Raw genomic sequence first — 27,351 nt, 5'->3', positions numbered from 1 at the left:
GATAGTGACACCAGCACGCGACGAAATGACAGAGTGACAGAGCCACTGAAAAACAACAAAACTGACTAAAAGAGCGACGAAATGACAGAGTGACAGAACAACTAAACAACAGGATGACTGACTGACAGAGCGACGTAATGACAGAGTGACAGAGCCACTGTACAACAGGACGACTGACTGACAGTGCGACAAAATGACAAAATGACAGAGTCACTGAAAAACAGTACAACTGACTGACAGACCGACGAAATGACAGAGTGACTGAGCAACTGAATCATTTGTCAGTTATATTTCAGTAAAACTAAGCTAGAAAGCAGCTGCAGAGAGTCTTCCCAGTGGTCAACTAAAGCTCAAATGCAACGGGCTCAAAATTTGAGTGCGATCTTGAATTTGAGTCTCAGTCGCCCTATATAAAGGGCAGCAGCTGCAGCATTTCTTCAGTCGTCCAGGCACGGTGGGGATCAGCAGATCATGCAGTCCAGTGTTCTCGTGTTCTCCTCCGGCACACATGAGCGCAATTATATATAGTTTAAGTATTAGCTATTGCACAGAGGCGGACAGAACGGCAAGTCTGCGCACTCGAACAGTCAGCAGTGGAGTATGCGCCAGCCAATTGCCTGCCGTGAAGCGGCAGTTACAAATTCTCTCTTTCAGAATTCTCTTATACTTAATTCAAGTCATTACTTTCACGAAGCAACATATTTGAATTTAAATTACTGCATTTATCGCACTTTGATATCGATGTTGCTTGGCCCGATAACATATCGGATGCCCTAGTTGCTTTGTGTTTTGTGCTGCTTACGTTATGCTAATTTGCCTACAGTTTTCTAGTATTTTTTTTCAGCATTCTTTAGCTTATTGACATATCCGACAATGGTCACACACAGGCGCCATGCAGAAGTGTGATATGTGAAATCAAAAGACTACGAAACAAGACAAAACTGCAAGACTTAACAGCTAACATAAATACAATTTACATAGATTATTTACTAATTCTCTCTCTTTTTTTCTTCTCTTTTCAGGTAATCGCTGGAATCCATGAGGGTCCAATTGGGATGGGGCATCGGGCTGCAGTTCTCATCTGCTGATCGTCGTCAAGTGTAGTGTTGGAGAGGGGGGAATAACAGCCAGTCCAGCTGTCTGACCCCCTCCCGCATGTGGCGCCGACCAGTTGTTGCAGTGGGCATGGGTGAGTACAGCATATGCATTAGCTTGCATACGCATAACTATTCTCACAATTATACATATCAAGAATCAAGTATGTACATTTGTGTGAATTGCAGTGAAGAAGAAATAGAAATATTTCATTAGTGGTGCAATAATAAAATAATATTATTTTGCTTTGTTTTTGTTTGTTTGTTTTTGCAATAATAAAATGAAATTATATATATATATATATATATATTTTTTTTTTTTTTTATATTTCTTTTTTGCTTTATTTATTTTTTTCCTTTTTTTTATGTATATATATTTTTTCCTTTTTTTTCAATATTATTGATTTGCTGTTTTTATTTTTATTTTATTTTTTTTTTCTCATTTTTGATTTTTCTTGTTTCAGGGTCGTTAATTGGTAGTCTTCTGTGGATGCTTGGCCGTTTTGAAGATAAGTGCATTTTGTGTTGTTTTCTGTTTTGTTGTTTGTTGTTTAAATTTGTTAATTTGTGAGTTCTTTTTTTTTTTCTCATTTCAGGTAAGCTTATTAGCATCTCTAGAGGCAGATAGAAGCATAGTAGATCATCCTCGTCGAATTTTTGTCCGTTTTGCAGGTAAGTGTATATTTTAAATTTTTGCTAGTTCTAATATTGTTATTAATTAGATGATTTTTTTTTAATTTTTCTCATTGCAGGAAAGTTTATTAACATCTCTAGGGGCAGATAGGAACGCCATTGGTCATCCTCGTCGAGTTTTTGGCCGTTTTGCAGGTATACTCATTCACGAAAGTGAATCAGTATATTGGTTTTGTGCAATGTCCGTCTTGCTGTCCGTCCGTCTGTCCGTCCGTCCGTCTGTCCGTATGAACGCAATCTATTTCGGCGCTATTGAAGCTAGAGACTTGAAATTTGGAACACAGACTCGTGTATATCTCCGATTCATAAAGTGTTAAAATTTTCCCGATCCGCCCACTAGGGGCGTGGCAAATCGGCATTTTCCGATATACCAGAAATCATGTTTGTTGAAGAGCTAGAAAGCTGAAATTTGGTATGTAGGTCCGCGTTGACCACCCAAGATCACGAGCTATGGCGGATATATCTACGCCCATTGAGGGCGTGGCAAATCGGATAAAACTGTATCTCCTAAAGTTGTAAACCTAGCATGCTGAAATTTTGCACGTCAGCTAATGGTATGATTCTATAAAGTCTGAAGATAAATTATAAGTCTACGCCCATTGGGGGCGTGGCAAATCGGACCTGAAGATATAGTGATTTTTTAAATTCTCCTATATTTTGGACACTATTGATAGCAGAGACCTCAAATTTTGTATATATACTCGGACTGATCACCCAAGACCAAAAAATTTTGTCGGATATATGTCCGCCCACAGGGGGCGTGGCAAACCGCAAAAGTTTATATCTCCTAAAGTATAATAGCTAGAAGCTTCAAATTTGGATAGTTGAGTTACTGGTAGCCTCCTCTATCGATTCCCCAAAAATAATTTTTACGCCTCTTTAGGGGCGTGGCATATCGAAAAATACCCTGTAATTTTCACATTTTTTAAGGGTAAGTATTCAAACTTTGCAGTTAGGGTACCGTTATCTCTTTCTAAAAACTGACCAAAAATGAGGTGTCTACGCCCAGTTGGGGCGTGGCATATCGGAAAAACCTGTATATTCTACAGTATTAGAGCGAAACTTAACTACTAAATTGTTGATGGAATATGAATGAGTATTCCGCAATCGGTAACGCCCGACTGCAACGTTCTTACTTGTTTTTATATTGTTATTAATTAGATGTTTTTTTTTTTTTAATTTTTCTCATTGCAGGTAAGTTTATTAACATCTCTAGGGGCAGATAGGAACGTCATTGGTCATCCTCGTCGAGTTTTTGGCCGTTTTGCAGGTAAGTGTATATTTTAAATTTTTGCTAGTTATACCCTGAACCCATTTTCAATGGGAAATCAGGGTATAATGGTTTTGTTAAAAGTATGTAACAGGCAGAAGGAGGCGTGGCAGACCCCACAAAGTATATATATTCTTGATCAGCGCGACGAGCTAAGTCGATTTGGCCCTGTCCGTCTGTCTGTCCGTCCGTCCGTCCGTCCGTCCGTCCGTATGTATGAACGCGTCGATTTCAGAAGATATAAGAGCTAGAGACTTGAAATTTTTTTTCCTAGGTCCGTGTATATCACGCGCATATCAAGTTTTTCTTTATATATCGATAACTACTCCCGATATTTTATTATCGATCAAAAACCTTATCGAAAGCTAGTTATTTAATTATATCTCCTACACCTTTAGAGCTAGAGCTTGCAAATTTTAAATGTAGACTTATATGTATTTTATATAATTTCGATTTTTGTTGTAATTTACCCCCCACCCTTATATCCACCCCCTCACCCTCACCTTTGTAAAAAGCGTATTTCAAGTACTAGAAACATGTGCTTTGGAATGTACATACATTTTCACCATATAATTACGCCCTGAAACTTACATTAAGATTGTACGTATAGAAATTAAATTATTCAACAAATAAATTCTTATAATGTTACCTACACTACAGCGCAGCCCAAGCGCAGTTAGCAGAGCGCATTCTAATACGTGTGTGTGTATGTATGTGTATCGAAAAGCAGTGCAGACTGATTAGAATATCAGATTAGAGGGTTCAGGGTATCTCCTAGTCGAGCAGTCTCGACTAGAGTCTTCTTACTTGTTTTTATATTGTTATGATGATTTTTTTTTAATTGTTCTCATTGCAGGTAAGCTTATTAACATCTCTAGGCGCAGATAGAAGCGTCGTCAATCATCTTCTTCGAATTTTTGGCGGTTTTGCAGGTAAGTGTATATTTTAAATTTTTGCTATTTTTTATATTGTTATTAATTAGATGATTGTTTTAATTTTTCTCATTAATATCTCTAGGGGCAGATACGAACGTCGTTGGTCATCCTCGTCGAGTTTTTGGCCGTTTTGCAGGTAAGTGTATATATTAAATTTTTGCTAGTTATACCCTGAACCCATTGAAAATGGGAAATCAGGGTATAATGGTTTTGTTAAAAGTATGTAACAGGCAGAAGGAGGCGTGGCAGACCCCACAAAGTATATATATTCTTGATCAGGGCGACTAGCTGAGTCGATTTGGCCCTGTCCGTCTGTCTGTCCGTCCGTCCGTCCGTCCGTCCGTCCGTCCGTCCGTCCGTATGTATGAACGCGTCGATTTCAGAAGATATAAGAGCTAGAGACTTGAAATTTTTTTTCCTAGGTCCGTGTATATCACGCGCATATCAAGTTTTTCTTTTTATATCGATAACTACTCCCGATAATTTATTATCGATCAAAAACCTTATCGAAAGCTAGTTATTTAATTATACCTCCTACACCTTTAGAGCTAGAGCTTCCAAATTTTATATGTAGACTTATATGCATTTTATATAATTTCGATTTTTGTTGTAATTTACCCCCACCCCCTATATCCACCCCCTCACCCTCACCTTTGTAAAAGGCGTATTTCAAGTACTAGAGACTTGTGCTTTGGAATGTACATACATTTGAACATTATGATTATGTTCTGAAAGTTTCATTAAGATTGCACGTCTAGAAATTAAATTATTCAACAAATAAATTCTTATAATGTTGCCCACACTGCAGCGCAGCACAAGCGCAGTTGCTGCTTACTGCGCAGTTAGCAGAGCGCGTTCTAATACGTGGATGTGTATGTACGTGTGCCGAAAAGAAGTGCAGAGTGATTAGAATATCAGATTTGAGGGCTCAGGGTATCTCCTAGTCGAGCAGTCTCGACTAGAGTCTTCTTACTTGTTTTTATATTGTTATTAATTAGATGATTTTTTTTAATTTTTCTCATTGCAGGTAAGCTTATTAACATCTCTAGGCGCAGATAGAAGCGTCGTCAATCATCTTCGTCGAATTTTTTGCCGTTTTGCAGGTAAGTGTATATTTTAAATTTTTGCTAGTTTTTATATTGTTATTAATTAGATGATATTTTTTAATTTTTCTCATTGCAGGTAAGCTTATTAACATCTCTAGGGGCAGATAGAAGCGTCGTCAATCATCCTCGTCGAATTTTTGGCCGTTTTGCAGGTAAGTGTATATTTTAAATTTTTGCTAGTTTTAATATTGTTATTAATTAGATGATTTTTTTAATTTTTCTCATTGCAGGTAAGTTTATTAACATCTCTAGGGGCAGATAGGAACGTCATTGGTCATCCTCGTCGAGTTTTTGGCCGTTTTGCTGGTAAGTGTATATTTTAAATTTTTGCTAGTTTTAATATTGTTATTAATTAGATGATTTTTTTAATTTTTCTCATTGCAGGTAAGTTTATTAACATCTCTAGGGGCAGATAGGAACGTCATTGGTCATCCTCGTCGAGTTTTTGGCCGTTTTGCTGGTAAGTGTATATTTTAAATTTTTGCTAGTTTTTATATTGTTATTAATTAGATGATTTTTTTTAATTTTTCTCATTGCAGGTAAGCTGATTAACATCTCAAGGCGCAGATAGAAGCGTCGTCAATCATTCTTGTCGAATTTTTGGCCGTTTTGCAGGTAAGTGTATATTTTAAATTTTTGCTAGTTTTTATATTGTTATTAATTAGATGATTTTTTTTTAATTTTTCTCATTGCAGGTAAGTTTATTAACATCTCTAGGGGCAGATAGGAACGTCATTGGTCATCCTCGTCGAGTTTTTGGCCGTTTTGCAGGTAAGTGTATATTTAAAATGTTTGCTAGTTATACCCTGAACCCATTTTCAATGGGAAATCAGGGTATAATGGTTTTGTTGAAATGTATGTAACAGGGAGAAGGAGGCGTGGCAGACCCCACAAAGTATATATATTCTTGATCAGGGCGACGAGCTGAGTTGATTTGGCCCTGTCCGTCTGTCTGTCCCGTCTGTCCGTATGTATGTATGAACGCGTCGATTTCAGAAGATATAAGAGCTAGAGACTTCAAATTTTTTTTAAAATGTTCGTAATTACAGCGCGCATATCAAGTTTATTATTAAAAATCGATAACTCATCTCGATCTTTTTTATCGATAAAAAACCTTATCGAAAACCAGTTATAAAATTATATCTTCTACACCTTTATTGCTAGAGTCTCCAAGTTTTTGATGTATGCCTATATGCAATTTATACAATTTCGGTTTTTGTTAAAATTTACCCCCCACCTCTAAATTCACCCCCCTCACCCTCACTTTTGTAAAAAGCGTATTTCAAATACTAGAGACTTGTGCTTTGGCAATTACATGCATATTCATGTTATAATCATAATCTGAAAGTTTCATGAAGATCGTACGTCCATAAAAAAAGTTATTAAACAATTAAGTTCTCATAGTAAGCGCTCACTGCCGCCCATGCGTGTTTATGCTTGTGTGTGTATATGTATGTAATTGTTTGTGTATGTGTTTGTGTGTGTGTGTGTGTGTGTGTGTGTGTGTATGTTTGTGTATGTATGCTGTGTGTGTGTAAGTGTGTCTGTGTGTGTGTGTATATATGCCTGTGTGTGTACGTGCGTGTGTGTGTGTGTGTGTGTTTTATTACTTGTGTAAGCTGAAAGTTGCGAAAAATGATTGAAATATCTATTGCTCCAAGGGTTCAGGGGATCTCGTAGTCGAGCAGTCTCGACTAGAGCTTTCTTACTTGTTTTAATATTGTTATTAATTAGATGATTTTTTTTTAATTTTTCTCATTGCAGGTAAGCTTATTAACATCTCTAGGGGCAGATAGAAGCGTCGTCAATCATCCTCGTCGAATTTTTGGCCGTTTTGCAGGTAAGTGTATATTTTTAAATTTTTGCTAGTTTTAATATTGTTATTAATTAGATGATTTTTTTTTAATTTTTCTCATTGCAGGTAAGCTTATTAACATCTCTAGGGGCAGATAGGAACGTCATTGGTCATCCTCGTCGAGTTTTTGGCCGTTTTGCAGGTAAGTGTATATTTTACATTTTTGCTAGTTTTAATATTGTTATTAATTAGATGATTTTTTTAATTTTTTCTCATTGCAGGTAAGTTTATTAACATCTCTAGGGGCAGATAGGAACGTCATTGGTCATCCTCGTCGAGTTTTTGGCCGTTTTGCAGGTAAGTGTATATTTTAAATTTTTGCTAGTTTTTATATTGTTATTAATTAGATGATTTTTTTAATTTTTCTCATTGCAGGTAAGCTTATTAACATCTCTAGGGGCAGATAGAAGCGTCGTCAATCATCCTCGTCGAATTTTTGGCCGTTTTGCAGGTAAGTGTATATTTTAAATTTTTGCTAGTTTTTATATTGTTATTAATTAGATGATTTTTTTTAATTTTTCTTTTTTAATTTTTCTCATTGCAGGTAAGTTTATTAACATCTCTAGGGGCAGATAGGAACGTCGTCAATCATCCTCGTCGAATTTTTGGCCGTTTTGCAGGTAAGTGTATATTTTAAATTTTTGCTAGTTCTAATATTGTTATTAATTAGATGATTTTTTTAATTTTTCTCATTGCAGGAAAGTTTATTAACATCTCTAGGGGCAGATAGGAACGTCATTGGTCATCCTCGTCGAGTTTTTGGCCGTTTTGCAGGTAAGTGTATATTTTAAATTTTTGCTAGTTTTTATATTGTTATTAATTAGATGATTTTTTTAATTTTTCTCATTGCAGGTAAGCTTATTAACATCTCTAGGGGCAGATAGAAGCGTCGTCAATCATCCTCGTCGAATTTTTGGCCGTTTTGCAGGTAAGTGTATATTTTACATTTTTGCTAGTTTTAATATTGTTATTAATTAGATAATTTGTTAATTTTTCTCATTGCAGGTAAGTTTATTAACATCTCTAGGGGCAGATAGGAACGTCATTGGTCATCCTCGTCGAGTTTTTGGCCGTTTTGCAGGTAAGTGTATATTTTAAATTTTTGCTAGTTTTTATATTGTTATTAATTAGATGATTTTTTTTAATTTTTCTCATTGCAGGTAAGCTTATTAACATCTCTAGGCGCAGATAGAAGCGTCGTCAATCATCTTCGTCGAATTTTTTGCCGTTTTGCAGGTAAGTGTATATTTTAAATTGTTGCTAGTTATACCCTGAACCCATTTTCAAAGGGAAATCAGGGTATAATGGTTTTTTGAAATGTATGTAACAGGCAGAAGGAGGCGTGGCAGACCCCACAAAGTATATATATTTTTGATCAGGGCGACGAGCTGAGTTGATTTGGCCCTGTCCGTCTGTCTGTCCGTCTGTCCGTCCGTCCGTCTGTCCGTATGTATGAACGCGTCGATTTCAGAAGATATAAGAGCTAGAGACTTCAAATTTTTTTTTAAATGTTCGTAATTACAGCGCGCATATCAAGTTTATCATTAAAAATCGACAACTCATCCCGATCTTTTTTTATCGATAAAAAACCTTATCGAAAACCAGTTATAAAATTATATCTTCTACACCTTTATTGCTAGAGTCTCCAAATTTTTAATGTATGCCTATATGCAATTTATACAATTTCGGTTTTTGTTAAAATTTACCCCCCACCTCTAAATTCACCCCCTCACCCTCACTTTTGTAAAAAGCGTATTTCAAATACTAGAGACTTGTGCTTTGGCAATAACATGCATATCCATGTCATAATCATAATCTGAAAGTTTCATGAAGATCGTACGTCCACAAAAAAGTTATTAAGCAATTAAGTTCTCATAGTAAGCGCTCACTGCCGCCCATGCGTGTTTATGCTTGTGTGTGTATATGTATGTAATTGTTTGTGTATGTGTGTGTGTGTATGTGTGTATGTATGTGTGTGTATGTGTATGTATGCCTGTGTGTGCGTGCGTGTGTGTGTGTGTGTGTGTGTGTGTGCGTGTTTCTTGTGTAAGCTGAAAGACGCGAAAAATGATTGAAATAGCTATTACTCCAAGGGTTCAGGGGATCTCGTAGTCGAGTAGTCTCGACTAGAGCTTTCTTACTTGTTTTTATATTGTTATTAATTAGATGATTTTTTTAATTTTTCTCATTTCAGGTAAGCTTCTTAACACTCTAGGGGCAGATAGAAGCGTCGTCAATCATCCTCGTCGAATTTTATGGCGTTTTGCAGGTAAGTGTATATTTTAAATTTTGCTAGCTCTAATATTGTTATTAATTAGATGATTTTTTTAATTTTTCTCATTGCAGGAAAGTTTATTAACATCTCTAGGGGCAGATAGGAACGTCATTGGTCATCCTCGTTGAGTTTTTGGCCGTTTTGCAGGTAAGTGTATATTTTAAATTTTTGCTAGTTTTTATATTGTTATTAATTAGATGATTTTTTTTTAATTTTTCTCATTGCAGGTAAGCTTATTAACATCTCTAGGGGCAGATAGAAGCGTCGTCAATCATCCTCGTCGAATTTTTGGCCGTTTTGCAGGTAAGTGTATATTTTAAATTTTTGCTAGTTTTAATAATGTTATTAATTAGATGATTTTTTAATTTTTTTCATTGCAGGTAAGCTTACTAACATCTCTAGGGGCAGATAGAAGCGTCGTCAATCATCCTCGTCGAATTTTTGGCCGTTTTGCAGGTAAGTGTATATTTTACATTTTTGCTAGTTTTAATATTGTCATTAATTAGATGATTTTTTTAATTTTTCTCATTGCAGGTAAGTTTATTAACATCTCTAGGGGCAGATAGGAACGTCATTGGTCATCCTCGTCGAGTTTTTGGCCGTTTTGCAGGTAAGTGTATATTTTAAATTTTTGCTAGTTTTTATATTGTTATTAATTAGATGATTTTTTTAATTTTTTCTCATTGCAGGTAAGCTTATTAACATCTCTAGGGGCAGATAGAAGCGTCGTCAATCATCTTCGTCGAATTTTTGGCCGTTTTGCAGGTAAGTGTATATTTTAAAATTTTGCTAGTTTTTATATTGTTATTAATTAGATGAAATTTTTTAATTTTTTTCATTGCAGGTAAGCTTAGTAACACTCTAGGGGCAGATAGAAGCGTCGTCAATCATCCTCGTCGAATTTTTTGCCGTTTTGCAGGTAAGTGTATATTTTAAATTTTTGCTAGCTCTAATATTGTTATTAATTAGATGATTTTTTTAATTTTTCTCATTGCAGGAAAGTTTATTAACATCTCTAGGGGCAGATAGGAACGTCATTGGTCATCCTCGTCGAGTTTTTTGGCCGTTTTGCAGGTAAGTGTATATTTTAAATTCTTGCTAGTTTTTATATTGTTATTAATTAGATTATTTTTATTAATTAGATGATTTTTTTAATTTTTTTCATTGCAGGTAAGCTTACTAACATCTCTAGGGGCAGATAGAAGCGTCGTCAATCATCCTCGTCGAATTTTTGGCCTTTTTGCAGGTAAGTGTATATTTTAAATTTTTGCTAGTTTTAATATTGTTATTAATTAGATGATTTTTTTAATTTTTCTCATTGCAGGTAAGCTTATTGGCATCACAAATGTTGATGTAAGCTACCTAGTACATTGCTACGCTCGTTGGCGTAGTTTTACTAGTAGTTGTGGAGCTGGTACGCCAGCTTGATGACGTCATCGCTGAGACCGCCTCGCACTCGTCGCTGAGGTCCATCAGCTCTCGGAGGTCAACCTCTTCGCGCCTTGGAGTCCTCTGCTGCATTGGCTCACCTGCATCCATGACTTGTTTTTGTTTGTTTGACTTCAATAAAGTAATAACTATAGTCATAATTTGTTCAATTTGTTTCTCCAGCCTCTCGAACATGGCCTTGTTTTGTTCAAGTAGCTCTTCAAGGCTACTTGACTTGGCTTGCTCGTCCTTTAGCTTCTGTTGTAGCCTAGCCAAGTGCCTTGCTGCTGGATTACGTCCATTGGATGCGGTTGTTGTTGTTGTTGGGCGTTTCTCTTTGTGGTTTATTGAGTATCGCTGTGTGTTAGTGGTGCGGTTGGTGGGCTTTGTGATTGGTGTTTGGGGTTGCTGTTGTTGGTGGTGTCGTCGCGTCTGTCTTTGTCGTTGTAGTTGTCATTTGTCAGTTATATTTCAGTAAAACTAAGCTAGAAAGCAGCTGCAGAGAGTCTTCCCAGTGGTCAACTAAAGCTCAAATGCAACGGGCTCCAAATTTGAGTGCGATCTTTAATTTGAGTCTCAGTCGCCCTATATAAAGGGCAGCAGCTGCAGCATTTCTTCAGTCGTCCAGGCACGGTGGGGATCAGCAGATCATGCAGTCCAGTGAAGTGAAGTGAAGTGTATAACGGATCGACTGACCGACAGAAGTGACTGAGCAACAGATCGACAAAACGACAGAGCCACTGAACAACAGTACAACTGACCGACAGAGCGACAAAATGACCGAGTGACAGAGCCACTGAACAACAGTACAACTGATTGACAGAGCAACGAAATGACCGACTGACAGAGCCACTGAACAACAGTACAACTGACTGACAGAGCGAAAAAATGACCGAGTTACAGAGTGACAGAGCCACTGAACAACAGTACAACTAACTGACAGAGCGACGAAATGACAGAGTGACTGAGTCACTGAACAACAGTACAACTGACTGACAGAGCGACGAAATGACAGAGTGACAGAGCCACTGAACAACAGGATGACTGACTGACAGAGCGACGAAATGACAGAGTGACTGAGCCACTGAATCATTTGTCAGAAGCTAGAAAGCAGCAGCAGAGAGTCTTCCCAGTGGTCAACTAAAGCTCAAATGCAACGAGCTCAAAATTTGAGTGCGATCTTGAATTTGAGTCTCAGTCGCCCTATATAAAGGGCAGCAGCTGCAGCATTTCTTCAGTCGTCCAGGCACGGTGGGGATCAGCAGATCATGCAGTCCAGTGTTCTCGTGTTCTCCTCCGGCACACATGAGCGCAATTATATATAGTTTAAGTATTAGCTATTGCACAGAGTGCTTTTCGCGGCGCGCGCCCACCGGCAGCGAGGCGGACAGAACGGCAAGTCTGCGCACTCGAATAGTCAGCAGTGGAGTATGCGCCAGCCAATTGCCTGCCGTGAAGCGGCAGTTACAAATTCTCTCTTTCAGAATTCTCTTATACTTAATTCAAGTCATTACTTTCACGAAGCAACATATTTGAATTTAAATTACTGCATTTATCGCACTTTGATATCGATGTTGCTTGGCCCGATAACATATCGGATGCCCTAGTTGCTTTGTGTTTTGTGCTGCTTACGTTATGCTAATTTGCCTACAGTTTTCTAGTATTTTTTTCAGCATTTTTTAGCGTATTGACCTATCCGACAATGGTCACACGCAGGCGCCATGCAGAAGTGTGATATGTGAAATCAAATGACTACGAAACAAGACAAAACTGCAAGACTTAACGGCTAACATAAATACAATTTACATAGATTATTTACTAATTCTCTCTCTTTTTTTCTTCTCTTTTCAGGTAATCGCTGGAATCCATGAGGGTCCAATTGGGATGGGGCATCGGGCTGCAGTTCTCATCTGCTGATCGTCGTCAAGTGTAGTGTGGAAGAGGGGTGAAGAACAGCCAGTCCAGCTGTCTGACCCCCTCCCGTCTGTGGCGCCGACCAGTTGTTGCAGTGGGCATGGGTGAGTAAAGCATATGCATTAGCTTGCATACGCATAACTATTCTCACAATTATACATATCAAGAATCAAGTATGTACATTTGTGTGAATTGCAGTGAAGAAGAAATAGAAATATTTCATTAGTGGTGCAATAATAAAATAATATTATTTTGCTTTGTTTTTGTTTGTTTGTTTTTGCAATAATAAAATGAAATTGTATATATATATATATTTTTTTTTTTTTTTCTTTATTTTTTTTGCTTTTATTTCTTTTGTTTTTATTTTTATTTTTTATTTTTTTTTTATAGCTGCATAATAACTATTCTCACAATTTACATACAGAAAGTATGTACATTTGTGGAATTCAAATATATAGTGGTCAATATTAAATAATATTTTTTTTTTTTTGTTTTTGTTTGTTTTTGCAATAATAAATGAAATTTATATATATATATATATATTTTTTTCTTTTTTTTATATTTTTTTTTTTTTTTTGCTTTTTTCAATATTATTGACTTGCTGTTTTTATTTTTATTTTATTTTTTTTTTCTCATTTTTGATTTTTCTTGTTTCAGGGTCGTTAATTGGTAGTCTTCTGTGGATGCTTGGCCGTTTTGAAGATAAGTGCATTTTGTGTTTTTTTTCTGTTTTGTTGTTTGTTGTTTAAATTTGTTAATTTGTGAGTTCTTTTTTTTCTCATTTCAGGTAAGCTTATTAGCATCTCTAGAGGCGGATAGAAGCATAGTAGATCTTCCTCGTCGAATTTTTGTCCGTTTTGCAGGTAAGTGTATATTTTAAATTTTTGCTAGTTCTAATATTGTTATTAATTAGATGATTTTTTTAATTTTTCTCATTGCAGGAAAGTTTATTAACATCTCTAGGGGCAGATAGGAACGCCATTGGTCATCCTCGTCGAGTTTTTTGCCGTTTTGCAGGTAAGTGTATATTTTAAATTTTTGCTAGTTTTTATATTGTTATTAATTAGATGATATTTTTAATTTTTCTCATTGCAGGTAAGTTTATTAACATCTCTAGGGGCAGATAGAAGCGTCGTCAATCATCCTCGTCGAATTTTTGGCCGTTTTGCAGGTAAGTGTATATTTTACATTTTTGCTAGTTTTAATAATGTTATTAATTAGATGATTTTTTAATTTTTTTCATTGCAGGTAAGCTTACTAACATCTCTAGGAGCAGATAGAAGCGTCGTCAATCATCCTCGTCGAATTTTTGGCCGCTTTGCAGGTAAGTGTATATTTTACATTTTTGCTAGTTTTAATATTGTCATTAATTAGATGATTTTTTTAATTTTTCTCATTGCAGGTAAGTTTATTAACATCTCTAGGGGCAGATAGAAGCGTCGTCAATCATCCTCGTCGAATTTTTGGCCTTTTTGCAGGTAAGTGTATATTTTAAATTTTTGCTAGTTTCTATATTGTTATTAATTAGATGATTTTTTTAATTTTTCTCATTGCAGGTAAGCTTATTGGCATCACAAATGTTGATGTAAGTACCTAGTACATTGCTACGCTCGTTGGCGTAGTTTTACTAGTAGTTGTGGAGCTGGTACGCCAGCTTGATGACGTCATCGCTGAGACCGCCTCGCACTCGTCGCTGAGGTCCATCAGCTCTCGGAGGTCAACCTCTTCGCGCCTTGGAGTCCTCTGCTGCATTGGCTCACCTGCATCCATGACTTGTTTTTGTTTGTTTGACTTCAATAAAGTAATAACTATAGTCATAATTTGTTCAATTTGTTTCTCCAGCCTCTCGAACATGGCCTTGTTTTGTTCAAGTAGCTCTTCAAGGCTACTTGACTTGGCTTGCTCGTCCTTTAACTTCTGTTGCAGCCTAGCCAAGTGCCTTGCTGCTGGATTACGTCCATTGGATGCGGTTGTTGTTGTTGTTGGGCGTTTCTCTTTGTGGTTTATTGAGTATCGCTGTGTGTTAGTGGTGCGGTTGGTGGGCTTTGTGATTGGTGTTTGGGGTTGCTGTTGTTGGTGGTGTCGTCGCGTCTGTCTTTGTCGTTGTAGTTGTCATTTGTCAGTTATATTTCAGTAAAACTAAGCTAGAAAGCAGCTGCAGAGAGTCTTCCCAGTGGTCAACTAAAGCTCAAATGCAACGGGCTCCAAATTTGAGTGCGATCTTTAATTTGAGTCTCAGTCGCCCTATATAAAGGGCAGCAGCTGCAGCATTTCTTCAGTCGTCCAGGCACGGTGGGGATCAGCAGATCATGCAGTCCAGTGAAGTGAAGTGAAGTGTATAACGGATCGACTGACCGACAGAAGTGACTGAGCAACAGATCGACAAAACGTCAGAGCCACTGAACAACAGTACAACTGACCGACAGAGCGACAAAATGACCGAGAGTGACAGAGCCACTGAACAACAGTACAACTGATTGACAGAGCAACGAAATGACCGACTGACAGAGCCACTGAACAACAGTACAACTGACTGACAGAGCGAAAAAATGACCGAGTTACAGAGTGACAGAGCCACTGAACCACAGTACAACTGATTGACAGAACAGCGAAATGACAGAGTGACAGAGCCACTGAACAACAGTACAACTAACTGACAGAGCGACGAAATGACAGAGTGACTGAGTCACTGAACAACAGTACAACTGACTGACAGAGCGACGAAATGACAGAGTGACAGAGCCACTGAACAACAGGATGACTGACTGACAGAGCGACGAAATGACAGAGTGACTGAGCCACTGAATCATTTGTCAGAAGCTAGAAAGCAGCAGCAGAGAGTCTTCCCAGTGGTCAACTAAAGCTCAAATGCAACGAGCTCAAAATTTGAGTGCGATCTTGAATTTGAGTCTCAGTCGCCCTATATAAAGGGCAGCAGCTGCAGCATTTCTTCAGTCGTCCAGGCACGGTGGGGATCAGCAGATCATGCAGTCCAGTGTTCTCGTGTTCTCCTCCGGCACACATGAGCGCAATTATATATAGTTTAAGTATTAGCTATTGCACAGAGTGCTTTTCGCGGCGCGCGCCCACCGGCAGCGAGGCGGACAGAACGGCAAGTCTGCGCACTCGAATAGTCAGCAGTGGAGTATGCGCCAGCCAATTGCCTGCCGTGAAGCGGCAGTTACAAATTCTCTCTTTCAGAATTCTCTTATACTTAATTCAAGTCATTACTTTCACGAAGCAACATATTTGAATTTAAATTACTGCATTTATCGCACTTTGATATCGATGTTGCTTGGCCCGATAACATATCGGATGCCCTAGTTGCTTTGTGTTTTGTGCTGCTTACGTTATGCTAATTTGCCTACAGTTTTCTAGTATTTTTTTCAGCATTTTTTAGCGTATTGACCTATCCGACAATGGTCACACGCAGGCGCCATGCAGAAGTGTGATATGTGAAATCAAATGACTACGAAACAAGACAAAACTGCAAGACTTAACGGCTAACATAAATACAATTTACATAGATTATTTACTAATTCTCTCTCTTTTTTTCTTCTCTTTTCAGGTAATCGCTGGAATCCATGAGGGTCCAATTGGGATGGGGCATCGGGCTGCAGTTCTCATCTGCTGATCGTCGTCAAGTGTAGTGTGGAAGAGGGGTGAAGAACAGCCAGTCCTGCTGTCTGACCCCCTCCCGTCTGTGGCGCCGACCAGTTGTTGCAGTGGGCATGGGTGAGTAAAGCATATGCATTAGCTTGCATACGCATAACTATTCTCACAATTATACATATCAAGAATCAAGTATGTACATTTGTGTGAATTGCAGTGAAGAAGAAATAGAAATATTTCATTAGTGGTGCAATAATAAAATAATATTATTTTGCTTTGTTTTTGTTTGTTTGTTTTTGCAATAATAAAATGAAATTGTATATATATATATATTTTTTTTTTTTTCTTTTTTTATATATTTCTTTTTTGCTTTATTTATTTTTTTCCTTTTTATATTTTTTGCTTTTTTTCAATATTATTGACTTGCTGTTTTTATTTTTATTTTATTTTTTTTCTCATTTTTGATTTTTCTTGTTTCAGGGTCGTTAATTGGTAGTCTTCTGTGGATGCTTGGCCGTTTTGAAGATAAGTGCATTTTGTGTTTTTTTTCTGTTTTGTTGTTTGTTGTTTAAATTTGTTAATTTGTGTAGCAGGCTACTAGCCTATGTATACTGTAGCTGGTTACTAGCCTATGTTATATTAGATTTAAGTTAACAGCATTATGGTTAACCATCGATAGATACACATCTATCGATAGTTAACCATATCGGTGGCTGAGGAGGCTGTCGATATGCAACATGCCATTTTGAGTAATAGAAAGAGGAGGATCGATACATTTTAAGTTTGAATGTGAACAATAGCAGACGTGTGTATATCAAGAAATTATGAAATAAAGAAATTAAATAAAAGGCCTACTACAATCTCAGAAGTGGGATAAAGTACACTAATTTTTCAAATTAAATAAAATGAATTTAAGCATAAATGAAATTAAGCATAGACGAAGTATCTGTGGTGCAGTTAAAGAAGTGGCTAGCTGCATTGGGCTTGTCGACTCAAGGGTGCAAGACTGAACTTGTCGCTCGCCTCAATGGCGTGCCCGCAAATTTGCGCGGCAGCGCCCCCGAAGTGGAACAGGGAGAGGAGGAGTCAGATCAAACTGGAGTATCGCAGACAGTGCAAATGCAACAGGAGGAAATAGACAGGAATGAAAATATTTTGCGAGAGCTAAGTGAGCAGATCGACGCAGCAAAGAAGCAGCTAAAAAATTTTCACACACGACAATTGGACAGAGACGGCAGTAGCAAGCGTGCCGAAATTAGCGCAAATGGCGTCGATGCAGAAGTTGAATTCGAAGAACGCGCGACTGACGCGCGCCAAAAGGGCGCCAGTGAAAATTGTGTAATAAATACAACGCACAATGATGAAGTGATGTCAATGATGTTTAAACTAGCTAAAGAAATTATGGTGGAATTCACTGGGGAGGAGTCTATTAGCAACTGGATAGCGCAATTGAATAATGTATCTCAATTATATCAACTAACGGATATGCAAAAAAGTTGCTATGCATGGCCAAATTAAAAGGGAAAGCCATGCAATGGATACATGATGATTCATCGAGGATTGTGCAACCGTTGGGCACATTATTGGATGGATTGGCAGCAGCATTCGGAAGCAAGATATCCAAGGCCGAAATGCGTCGCAAGTTTGGGGCACGTATATGGAGTGTCGATGAGAAGTTCACCCAGTATTATGAAGAGAAAATACGTTTAGCAAGGGAAATTCGTTTAGATGTAGACGAGCTACTGGATGGTCTCATTGAAGGAATCCCAAATGCAGTTTTACGCGCGCAGGCCAGGATACAGTGCTTTGAAGACCCCAGCAAATTGGTAAGGGCTTTTGCAGAGGTGCGTTTGCCACTGCATCGATCTACTGGAGGAAAAGGGACAACAGCAGTGGGACCAGGGCTCGATAATGCAATGAAGGAGACGCGTTGCTTCAATTGCAACTATAAGGGGCATTGGGCAAGAGATTGTCAGAAGCCCAAGAGGGAGAAGGGTACGTGCTACCACTGCGGCGCTAAGGATCATATGGTGGCACAATGCACGAAGAGGAAGGATGATATTGGAAACAATTTCGTAAGGTTAATCAGTATACATTTTAAGTCCAAAGATAATGCCTCCATTATTGCAGAATGCCTCATAGATTCAGGAAGTCCTATTTCGTTTATTAAAAAATCGTGTGTCCCAGTTGGAATAAAACTTAAAGCACACGCAGAAAATTACTTTGGGCTAAATGAAAGCCAGTTAAATGTGATTGGAAAAACATTTGTTCATATTTTCAAGAAGTTTGAGAAAATAAATTTTTGGTTAATAGTTGTCCCTGATGAATCTATGAGGTCTGAAGTAATTTTAGGGAGAGATTTCATGGAAGCTTGCAATTTATATGTTGACCCAATCGCCTTGAGAATGATTTCAGTGGAAAGAGCAGCTGGCACGTTAGATAAATCGTTAGAAAATACATTGTTAGGAAACACATCGTTAGATAAATCGTTAGAAAATACATTGTTAGGAAACACATCGTTAGATAAATCGTTAGAAAATACATTGTTAGGAAACACATCGTTAGATAAATCGTTAGAAAATACATTGTTAGGAAACACATCGTTAGATAAATCGTTAGAAAATACATTGTTAGGAAACACATCGTTAGATAAATCGTTAGAAAATACATTGTTAGGAAACACATCGTTAGATAAATCGTTAGAAAATACATTCTTAGGAACCACATCATTAGATAAATCGTTAGAAAATACATTAGTAAATAAAGTGTTAGAAAATGAAGAATTAGGAAAGAAATTAGTAAATAAAGTGTTAGAAAATGAAGAATTAGGAAAGAAGTTAGTAAATAAAGTGTTAGAAAATGAAGAATTAGGAAAGAAGTTAGTAAATAAAGTGTTAGAAAATGAAGAATTAGGGAAAGAAGTTAGTAAATAAAGTGTTAGAAAATGAAGAATTAGGAAAGAAGTTAGTAAGTAAAGTGTTAGAAAATGAAGAATTAGGAAAGAAGTTAGTAAGTAAAGTGTTAGAAAATGAAGAATTAGGAGAGAAGTTAGTAAGTAAATTGTTAGAAAATAAAGAATTAGGAAGGAAGTTAGTAAATAAAGTGTTAGGAAACAAAGACTTAGAAGAGAAATTGTTAGACAAATGGTCAAATAATAAAGAATTAGAAGAAAAATTATTAGACAAAGAAGAGATCGATAGGTCAAAAGAGTGTTTAGAAAAGTCAATGGAAATAAATAGCAAAAGCGTTTTTGACGATAATTTTGAAAACAGCATGCTTCAAATTAATGTGGTAGACGGAGACAATGAAAAAGAGATATATATTATCGGTGAAAATATTAGTTATGATGTGCGGAAAAAACTAATTAGATTGCTGAAAGTGGAATATGTAGATGCTGAAAGGCCAGTGAAACCTAAAAAGAAATGCGAAATGAATATACGAATTGAGAGAGCAAAACCGTTTAGCTGTTCACCAAGAAGGTTATCATACGCTGAAAAAGAAAAATTACAGATAATGTTAGACGAATACCTTAGAAATGGTATCATACAATCTAGTTGCTCAGAGTATGCTTCACCAATTTAAGAATGTGCGTTGATTTTAGAAAACTCAACAAGATCATGATCAAAGACAATTATCCTTTGCCGTTGATTGATGATTTGTTAGACAGACTAGTGGGGAAGTCTATTTTCACGAAGCTTGACCTTAAGAATGGATATTTTCATGTTTTTGTAGAGAAAGAGTCCGTAAAATACACATCGTTTGTTACGCCGTTAGGACAGTTTGAGTTCTTGAGAATGCCTATGGGATTAAAAACAGCTCCGCAAATTTTTCAGAGGTTCGTTAATGATATATTTGCAGATTTAATAAAGGAAAGCAAGGTAATTGTATATATGGATGATATAATGATTGCCAGCAAAGATGTGTCCGAGCATCTTAAGATACTAGAAGAGGTTTTAAAACGATTAGTAGAGAACAAATTAGAGTTGAGGCTGGATAAATGTGAATTTTTGCAGAACAAGGTTAAATATTTAGGATTTGTAATATCAGAAGATGGCATTAGAGCAGATGATAAGGGATTAGAAGCGGTAAAGAATTTCCCAATACCTAATAAAGTTCAGGCGGTGCAAAGTTTTCTCGGGTTGAGCTCATATTTTAGAAGATTTATAAAAGACTTTTCAACTCTGGCAAAACCGTTGTATGACTTATTGCGGAAAGATAGAAAATTTCAATTTGAAGAAAAGGAACTAAATTGTTTTTTATGCTTGAAGGAGAAATTGTTAGAGGCACCAGTATTAGCGTTGTATAATCATAAAGATGACGTAGAATTGCATTGTGATGCCAGTGCAATGGGATTTGGAGCAGTGCTTTTACAAAAGAAAGAAGACGGAAAGCTGCATCCTGTATTTTATTTTTCAAAGCGAACGACAGAAACGGAAGCAAAATATCATAGTTTTGAACTGGAAACTTTAGCCATTATTAATGCACTTAGGAGATTTAGAATATATTTGCAAGGCAGAAAATTTAAAATAGTAACGGATTGTAATTCTTTAACTTTAACTTTGAATAAAATAGATCTTAACCCTAGAATTGCAAGATGGGCATTGGAAATGCAAGAATTTGATTATGAATTAGTGCACAGGGCTGGAAGTCAAATGCAGCATGTAGATGCATTAAGTAGATATAATAATACCATTATGGTAACAGAAGCAAATAGTTTTGAGACTAATTTAATTATTTGCCAGACGAAAGATGCAAAGTTACAAGAAATTAGAAAATTGTTAGAGAAACAAGAGCATAAATTATTTGAAATGAGAAATGGTGTTATATTTAGGAAGACAAATGATGATAGACTACTATTTTATGTACCAGAAAAGATGGAAGAACATGTATTGTACAAATATCACAATGAATTAGGGCACGTTGGAAGGGACAAGATGCTTAATGCAATAAGTAAATCATATTGGTTTCCCAATATGAAAAAGAAAATTTTAGAACATATTGAAAATTGTTTGCAATGCATAGCATTCTCGCCTAGAACGGGCAAAGCAGAAGGGTGGCTGCATAGCATTCCAAAGGGGAATAAACCGTTCCAAATAATTCATGTTGACCATTATGGACCAGTGGATAACGGCAGATCAAAGAAATACATTTTTGCAGTAGTAGATGGGTTTACAAAGTTTGTCAGATTATTCACTACTAAAACAACAAGCACTAGGGAAGTTGTAAAGGCATTGAGAGAATATTTTAGAACATACAGTAAGCCAGAATGTATTATATCAGATAGAGGAAGTTGTTTTACGTCAACGGAGTTTGACCAATTTTTAGAAGAAGCAAAGGTAAAGCATATTAGGATTGCAACGGGATCGCCACAAGCGAATGGTCAGGTGGAGCGAATAAACAGAAGTTTAGGTCCGATGATAGCTAAACTAATAGAAGGTGATAATGGACAGCATTGGGATTCAATAATTGAGAGGGTGGAATATGTTTTGAATAACACTCAACATTGTAGCACCAAGCAATTGCCAAGCGTAATGTTATTCGGAATAGCGCAAAAAGGGGAAATTAGTGATAGTTTAGGAGAGCAATTAGAGAAAATAATAGGATTAGATATATGCAGTTCACAGAATTTAGAAGATATTAGAGAACAAGCGCAACATTATCAATCTGCAGCACAAACACGGAATGAAGAGAACTTTAATAATGCTAGGAAAGCTGCAAAAGTATACAAGCCAGGAGATTATGTAATGGTTAAGAATTTTGACAACACGGTGGGAATATCAAGGAAATTAATACCCAAATCCAAAGGACCATATGTCATAGATAAAGTACTGAAGAACGATAGGTATTTGATAAAAGACGTTGACGGTTTCCAATTATCCAGGAATCCGTATCAAGGTGTTTGGAGTGCAAGCAATATAAGACATTGGATAAAAGCATAAGAGAGATAATAACTTATATTTTAGATATTAATTTCATAACTAGTGTGTAACATTTAATTAATAATTTAATTTTTATAACATGTAAATAGAATATCTGTAAGATTTTTTTTTTTTTTTTATCAAACATGTAAACACAATATTATTTTTAGGAAGTTAAGTATCAAATATTATATAAAATTAACAGAGATAGAGGGCTATCTCAGAGTCAGGATGGCCGAATTGTAGCAGGCTACTAGCCTATGTATACTGTAGCTGGTTACTAGCCTATGTTATATTAGATTTAAGTTAACAGCATTATGGTTAACCATCGATAGATACACATCTATCGATAGTTAACCATATCGGTGGCTGAGGAGGCTGTCGATATGCAACATGCCATTTTGAGTAATAGAAAGAGGAGGATCGATACATTTTAAGTTTGAATGTGAACAATAGCAGACGTGTGTATATCAAGAAATTATGAAATAAAGAAATTAAATAAAAGGCCTACTACATTTGTGAGTTCTTCTTTTTTTTCTCATTTCAGGTAAGCTTATTAGCATCTCTAGAGGCAGATAGAAGCATAGTAGATCTTCCTCGTCGAATTTTTGTCCGTTTTGCAGGTAAGTGTATATTTTAAATTTTTGCTAGTTCTTATATTGTTATTAATTAGATGATTTTTAAAATTTTTCTCATTGCAGGTAAGCTTATTAACACTCTAGGGGCAGATAGAAGCGTCGTCAATCATTCTCGTCGAATTTTTGTCCGTTTTGCAGGTAAGTGTATATTTTAAATTTTTGCTAGTTCTAATATTGTTATTAATTAGATGATTTTTTTAATTTTTCTCATTGCAGGAAAGTTTATTAACATCTCTAGGGGCAGATAGGAACGTCATTGGTCATCCTCGTCGAGTTTTTTGCCGTTTTGCAGGTAAGTGTATATTTTAAATTTTTGCTAGTTTTTATATTGTTATTAATTAGATGATTTTTTAAATTTTTCTCATTGCAGGTAAGCTTATTAACATCTCTAGGGGCAGATAGAAGCGTCGTCAATCATCCTCGTCGAATTTTTGGCCGTTTTGCAGGTAAGTGTATATTTTACATTTTTGCTAGTTTTAATAATGTTATTAATTAGATGATTTTTTTAATTTTTTTCATTGCAGGTAAGCTTACTAACATCTCTAGGGGCAGATAGAAGCGTCGTCAATCATCCTCGTCGAATTTTTTGGCCGCTTTGCAGGTAAGTGTATATTTTACATTTTTGCTAGTTTTAATATTGTCATTAATTAGATGATTTTTTTAATTTTTCTCATTGCAGGTAAGTTTATTAACATCTCTAGGGGCAGATAGGAACGTCATTGGTCATCCTCGTCGAGTTTTTGGCCGTTTTGCAGGTAAGTGTATATTTTAAATTTTTGCTAGTTTTAATATTGTTATTAATTAGATGATTTTTAAAATTTTTTTCATTGCAGGTAAGCTTACTAACATCTCTAGGGGCAGATAGAAGCGTCGTCAATCATCCTCGTCGAATTTTTGGCCGTTTTGCAGGTAAGTGTATATTTTAAATTTTTGCTAGTTTTAATATTGTTATTAATTAGATGATTTTTTTAATTTTTTTCATTGCAGGTAATCTTACTAACATCTCTAGGGGCAGATAGAAGCGTCGTCAATCATCCTCGTCGAATTTTTGGCCTTTTTGCAGGTAAGTGTATATTTTAAATTTTTGCTAGTTTTAATATTGTTATTAATTAGATGATTTTTTTAATTTTTCTCATTGCAGGTAAGCTTATTGGCATCACAAATGTTGATGTAAGCTACCTAGTACATTGCTACGCTCGTTGGCGTAGTTTTACTAGTAGTTGTGGAGCAGGTACGCCAGCTTGATGACGTCATCGCTGAGACCGCCTCGCACTCGTCGCTGAGGTCCATCAGCTCTCGGAGGTCAACCTCTTCGCGCCTTGGAGTCCTCTGCTGCATTGGCTCACCTGCATCCATGACTTGTTTTTGTTTGTTTGACTTCAATAAAGTAATAACTATAGTCATAATTTGTTCAATTTGTTTCTCCAGCCTCTCGAACATGGCCTTGTTTTGTTCAAGTAGCTCTTCAAGGCTACTTGACTTGGCTTGCTCGTCCTTTAGCTTCTGTTGTAGCCTAGCCAAGTGCCTTGCTGCTGGATTACGTCCATTGGATGCGGTTGTTGTTGTTGTTGGGCGTTTCTCTTTGTGGTTTATTGAGTATCGCTGTGTGTTAGTGGTGCGGTTGGTGTGCTTTGTGATTGGTGTTTGGGGTTGCTGTTGTTGGTGGTGTCGTCGCGTCTGTCTTTGTCGTTGTAGTTGTCATTTGTCAGTTATATTTCAGTAAAACTAAGCTAGAAAGCAGCTGCAGAGAGTCTTCCCAGTGGTCAACTAAAGCTCAAATGCAACGGGCTCCAAATTTGAGTGCGATCTTTAATTTGAGTCTCAGTCGCCCTATATAAAGGGCAGCAGCTGCAGCATTTCTTCAGTCGTCCAGGCACGGTGGGGATCAGCAGATCATGCAGTCCAGTGAAGTGAAGTGAAGTGTATAACGGATCGACTGACCGACAGAAGTGACTGAGCAACAGATCGACAAAACGACAGAGCCACTGAACAACAGTACAACTGACCGACAGAGCGACAAAATGACCGAGTGACAGAGTGACAGAGCCACTGAACAACAGTACAACTGATTGACAGAGCAACGAAATGACCGACTGACAGAGCCACTGAACAACAGTACAACTGACTGACAGAGCGAAAAAATGACCGAGTTACAGAGTGACAGAGCCACTGAACCACAGTACAACTGATTGACAGAACAGCGAAATGACAGAGTGACAGGGCCACTGAACAACAGTACAACTAACTGACAGAGCGACGAAATGACAGAGTGACTGAGTCACTGAACAACAGTACAACTGACTGACAGAGCGACGAAATGACAGAGTGACAGAGCCACTGAACAACAAGATGACTGACTGACAGAGCGACGAAATGACAGAGTGACTGAGCCACTGAATCATTTGTCAGAAGCTAGAAAGCAGCAGCAGAGAGTCTTCCCAGTGGTCAACTAAAGCTCAAATGCAACGAGCTCAAAATTTGAGTGCGATCTTGAATTTGAGTCTCAGTCGCCCTATATAAAGGGCAGCAGCTGCAGCATTTCTTCAGTCGTCCAGGCACGGTGGGGATCAGCAGATCATGCAGTCCAGTGTTCTCGTGTTCTCCTCCGGCACACATGAGCGCAATTATATATAGTTTAAGTATTAGCTATTGCACAGAGTGCTTTTCGCGGCGCGCGCCCACCGGCAGCGAGGCGGACAGAACGGCAAGTCTGCGCACTCGAATAGTCAGCAGTGGAGTATGCGCCAGCCAATTGCCTGCCGTGAAGCGGCAGTTACAAATTCTCTCTTTCAGAATTCTCTTATACTTAATTCAAGTCATTACTTTCACGAAGCAACATATTTGAATTTAAATTACTGCATTTATCGCACTTTGATATCGATGTTGCTTGGCCCGATAACATATCGGATGCCCTAGTTGCTTTGTGTTTTGTGCTGCTTACGTTATGCTAATTTGCCTACAGTTTTCTAGTATTTTTTTTCAGCATTTTTTAGCGTATTGACCTATCCGACAATGGTCACACGCAGGCGCCATGCAGAAGTGTGATATGTGAAATCAAATGACTACGAAACAAGACAAAACTGCAAGACATAACGGCTAACATAAATACAATTTACATAGATTATTTACTAATTCTCTCTCTTTTTTTCTTCTATTTTCAGGTAATCGCTGGAATCCATGAGGGTCCAATTGGGATGGGGCATCGGGCTGCAGTTCTCATCTGCTGATCGTCGTCAAGTGTAGTGTGGAAGAGGGGTGAAGAACAGCCAGTCCAGCTGTCTGACCCCCTCCCGTCTGTGGCGCCGACCAGTTGTTGCAGTGGGCATGGGTGAGTAAAGCATATGCATTAGCTTGCATACGCATAACTATTCTCACAATTATACATATCAAGAATCAAGTATGTACATTTGTGTGAATTGCAGTGAAGAAGAAATAGAAATATTTCATTAGTGGTGCAATAATAAAATAATATTATTTTGCTTTGTTTTTGTTTGTTTGTTTTTGCAATAATAAAATGAAATTGTATATATATATATATATTTTTTTTTCTTTTTATACCCTGAACCCATTGAAAATGGGAAATCAGGGTATAATGGTTTTGTTGAAATGTATGTAACAGGCAGAAGGAGGCGTGGCAGACCCCACAAAGTATATATATTCTTGATCAGGGTGACGAGCTGAGTTGATTTGGCCCTGTCCGTCTGTCTGTCCGTCTGTCCGTCTGTCCGTATGTATGAACGCGTCGATTTCAGAAGATATAAGAGCTAGAGACTTCAAATTTTTTTTAAAATGTCCGTAATTACAGCGCGCATATCAAGTTTATCATTAAAAATCGATAACTCATCCCGATCTTTTTTATCGATAAAAAACCTTATCGAAACCCAGTTATAAAATTATATCTTCTACACCTTTATTGCTAGAGTCTCCAAATTTTTAATGTATGCTTATATGCAATTTATACAATTTCGGTTTTTGTTAAAATTTACCCCCCCCACCTCTAAATTCACCCCCTCACCCTCACTTTTTGTAAAAAGCGTATTTCAAATACTAGAGACTTGTGCTTTGGCAATTACATGCATATTCATGTTATAATCATAATCTAAAAGTTTCATGAAGATCGTACGTCCATAAAAAAGTTATTAAACAATTAAGTTCTCATAGTAAGCGCACACTGCAGCCCATGCGTGTTTATGCGTGGTTGCTTGTATGTGTATGTGTGTGTATGTGTGTGTGTGTATGTGTTTGTGTCTGTATGCGTGTGTGTGTGTATGTGTGTCTTTATGCGTGTGTGTGTATGTTTACCTGTGTACGTGCGTGTGTGTGTTTGTGTGTGCGTGTTTCTTGTGTAAGCTGAAAGTCGCGAAAAAGTATTGAAATATCTATTGCTCCAAGGGTTCAGGGGATCTCGTAGTCGAGCAGTCTCGACTAGAGCTTTCTTACTTGTTTTTATACCCTGAACCCATTTTCAATGGGAAATCAGGGTATAATGGTTTTGTTGAAATGTATGTAACAGGGAGAAGGAGGCGTGGCAGACCCCACAAAGTATATATATTCTTGATCAGTGTGACGAGCTGAGTTGATTTGGCCCTGTCCGTCTGTCTGTCCGTCTGTCC

The 27,351-nt window shown here is 37.2% G+C and overlaps 1 protein-coding gene and 1 long non-coding RNA gene across 2 annotated transcripts; both read left to right on the top strand.

Annotated features, from left to right (window-relative positions):
* The first annotated feature begins 16,770 nt into the window (after window positions 1-16,770).
* Window positions 16,771-18,494, top strand: LOC122757034. The gene is made up of 2 exons (XM_044008219.1): window positions 16,771-18,257; window positions 18,313-18,494. Exons 1-2 carry the CDS (start codon window positions 17,688-17,690, stop codon window positions 18,322-18,324), a joined length of 582 nt encoding a protein of 193 aa, XP_043864154.1. The 5' UTR covers window positions 16,771-17,687; the 3' UTR covers window positions 18,325-18,494.
* Window positions 18,495-23,758: 5,264 nt separating this feature from the next.
* On the top strand, window positions 23,759-24,144 carry LOC122757036. The gene is made up of 2 exons (XR_006356935.1): window positions 23,759-23,801; window positions 23,880-24,144. It is a non-coding gene; the product is annotated as an uncharacterized LOC122757036 (long non-coding RNA).
* The last annotated feature ends 3,207 nt before the right edge of the window (window positions 24,145-27,351 follow it).

Source organism: Drosophila mojavensis, unplaced genomic scaffold, assembly GCF_018153725.1.
Source record: "Drosophila mojavensis isolate 15081-1352.22 unplaced genomic scaffold, ASM1815372v1 contig_257, whole genome shotgun sequence".
Classification (NCBI taxonomy): domain Eukaryota; kingdom Metazoa; phylum Arthropoda; class Insecta; order Diptera; family Drosophilidae; genus Drosophila; species Drosophila mojavensis.
The sequence above is the reverse complement of the archived record's forward strand: the minus strand, read 5'-3'. Positions and strand labels throughout refer to the sequence as shown.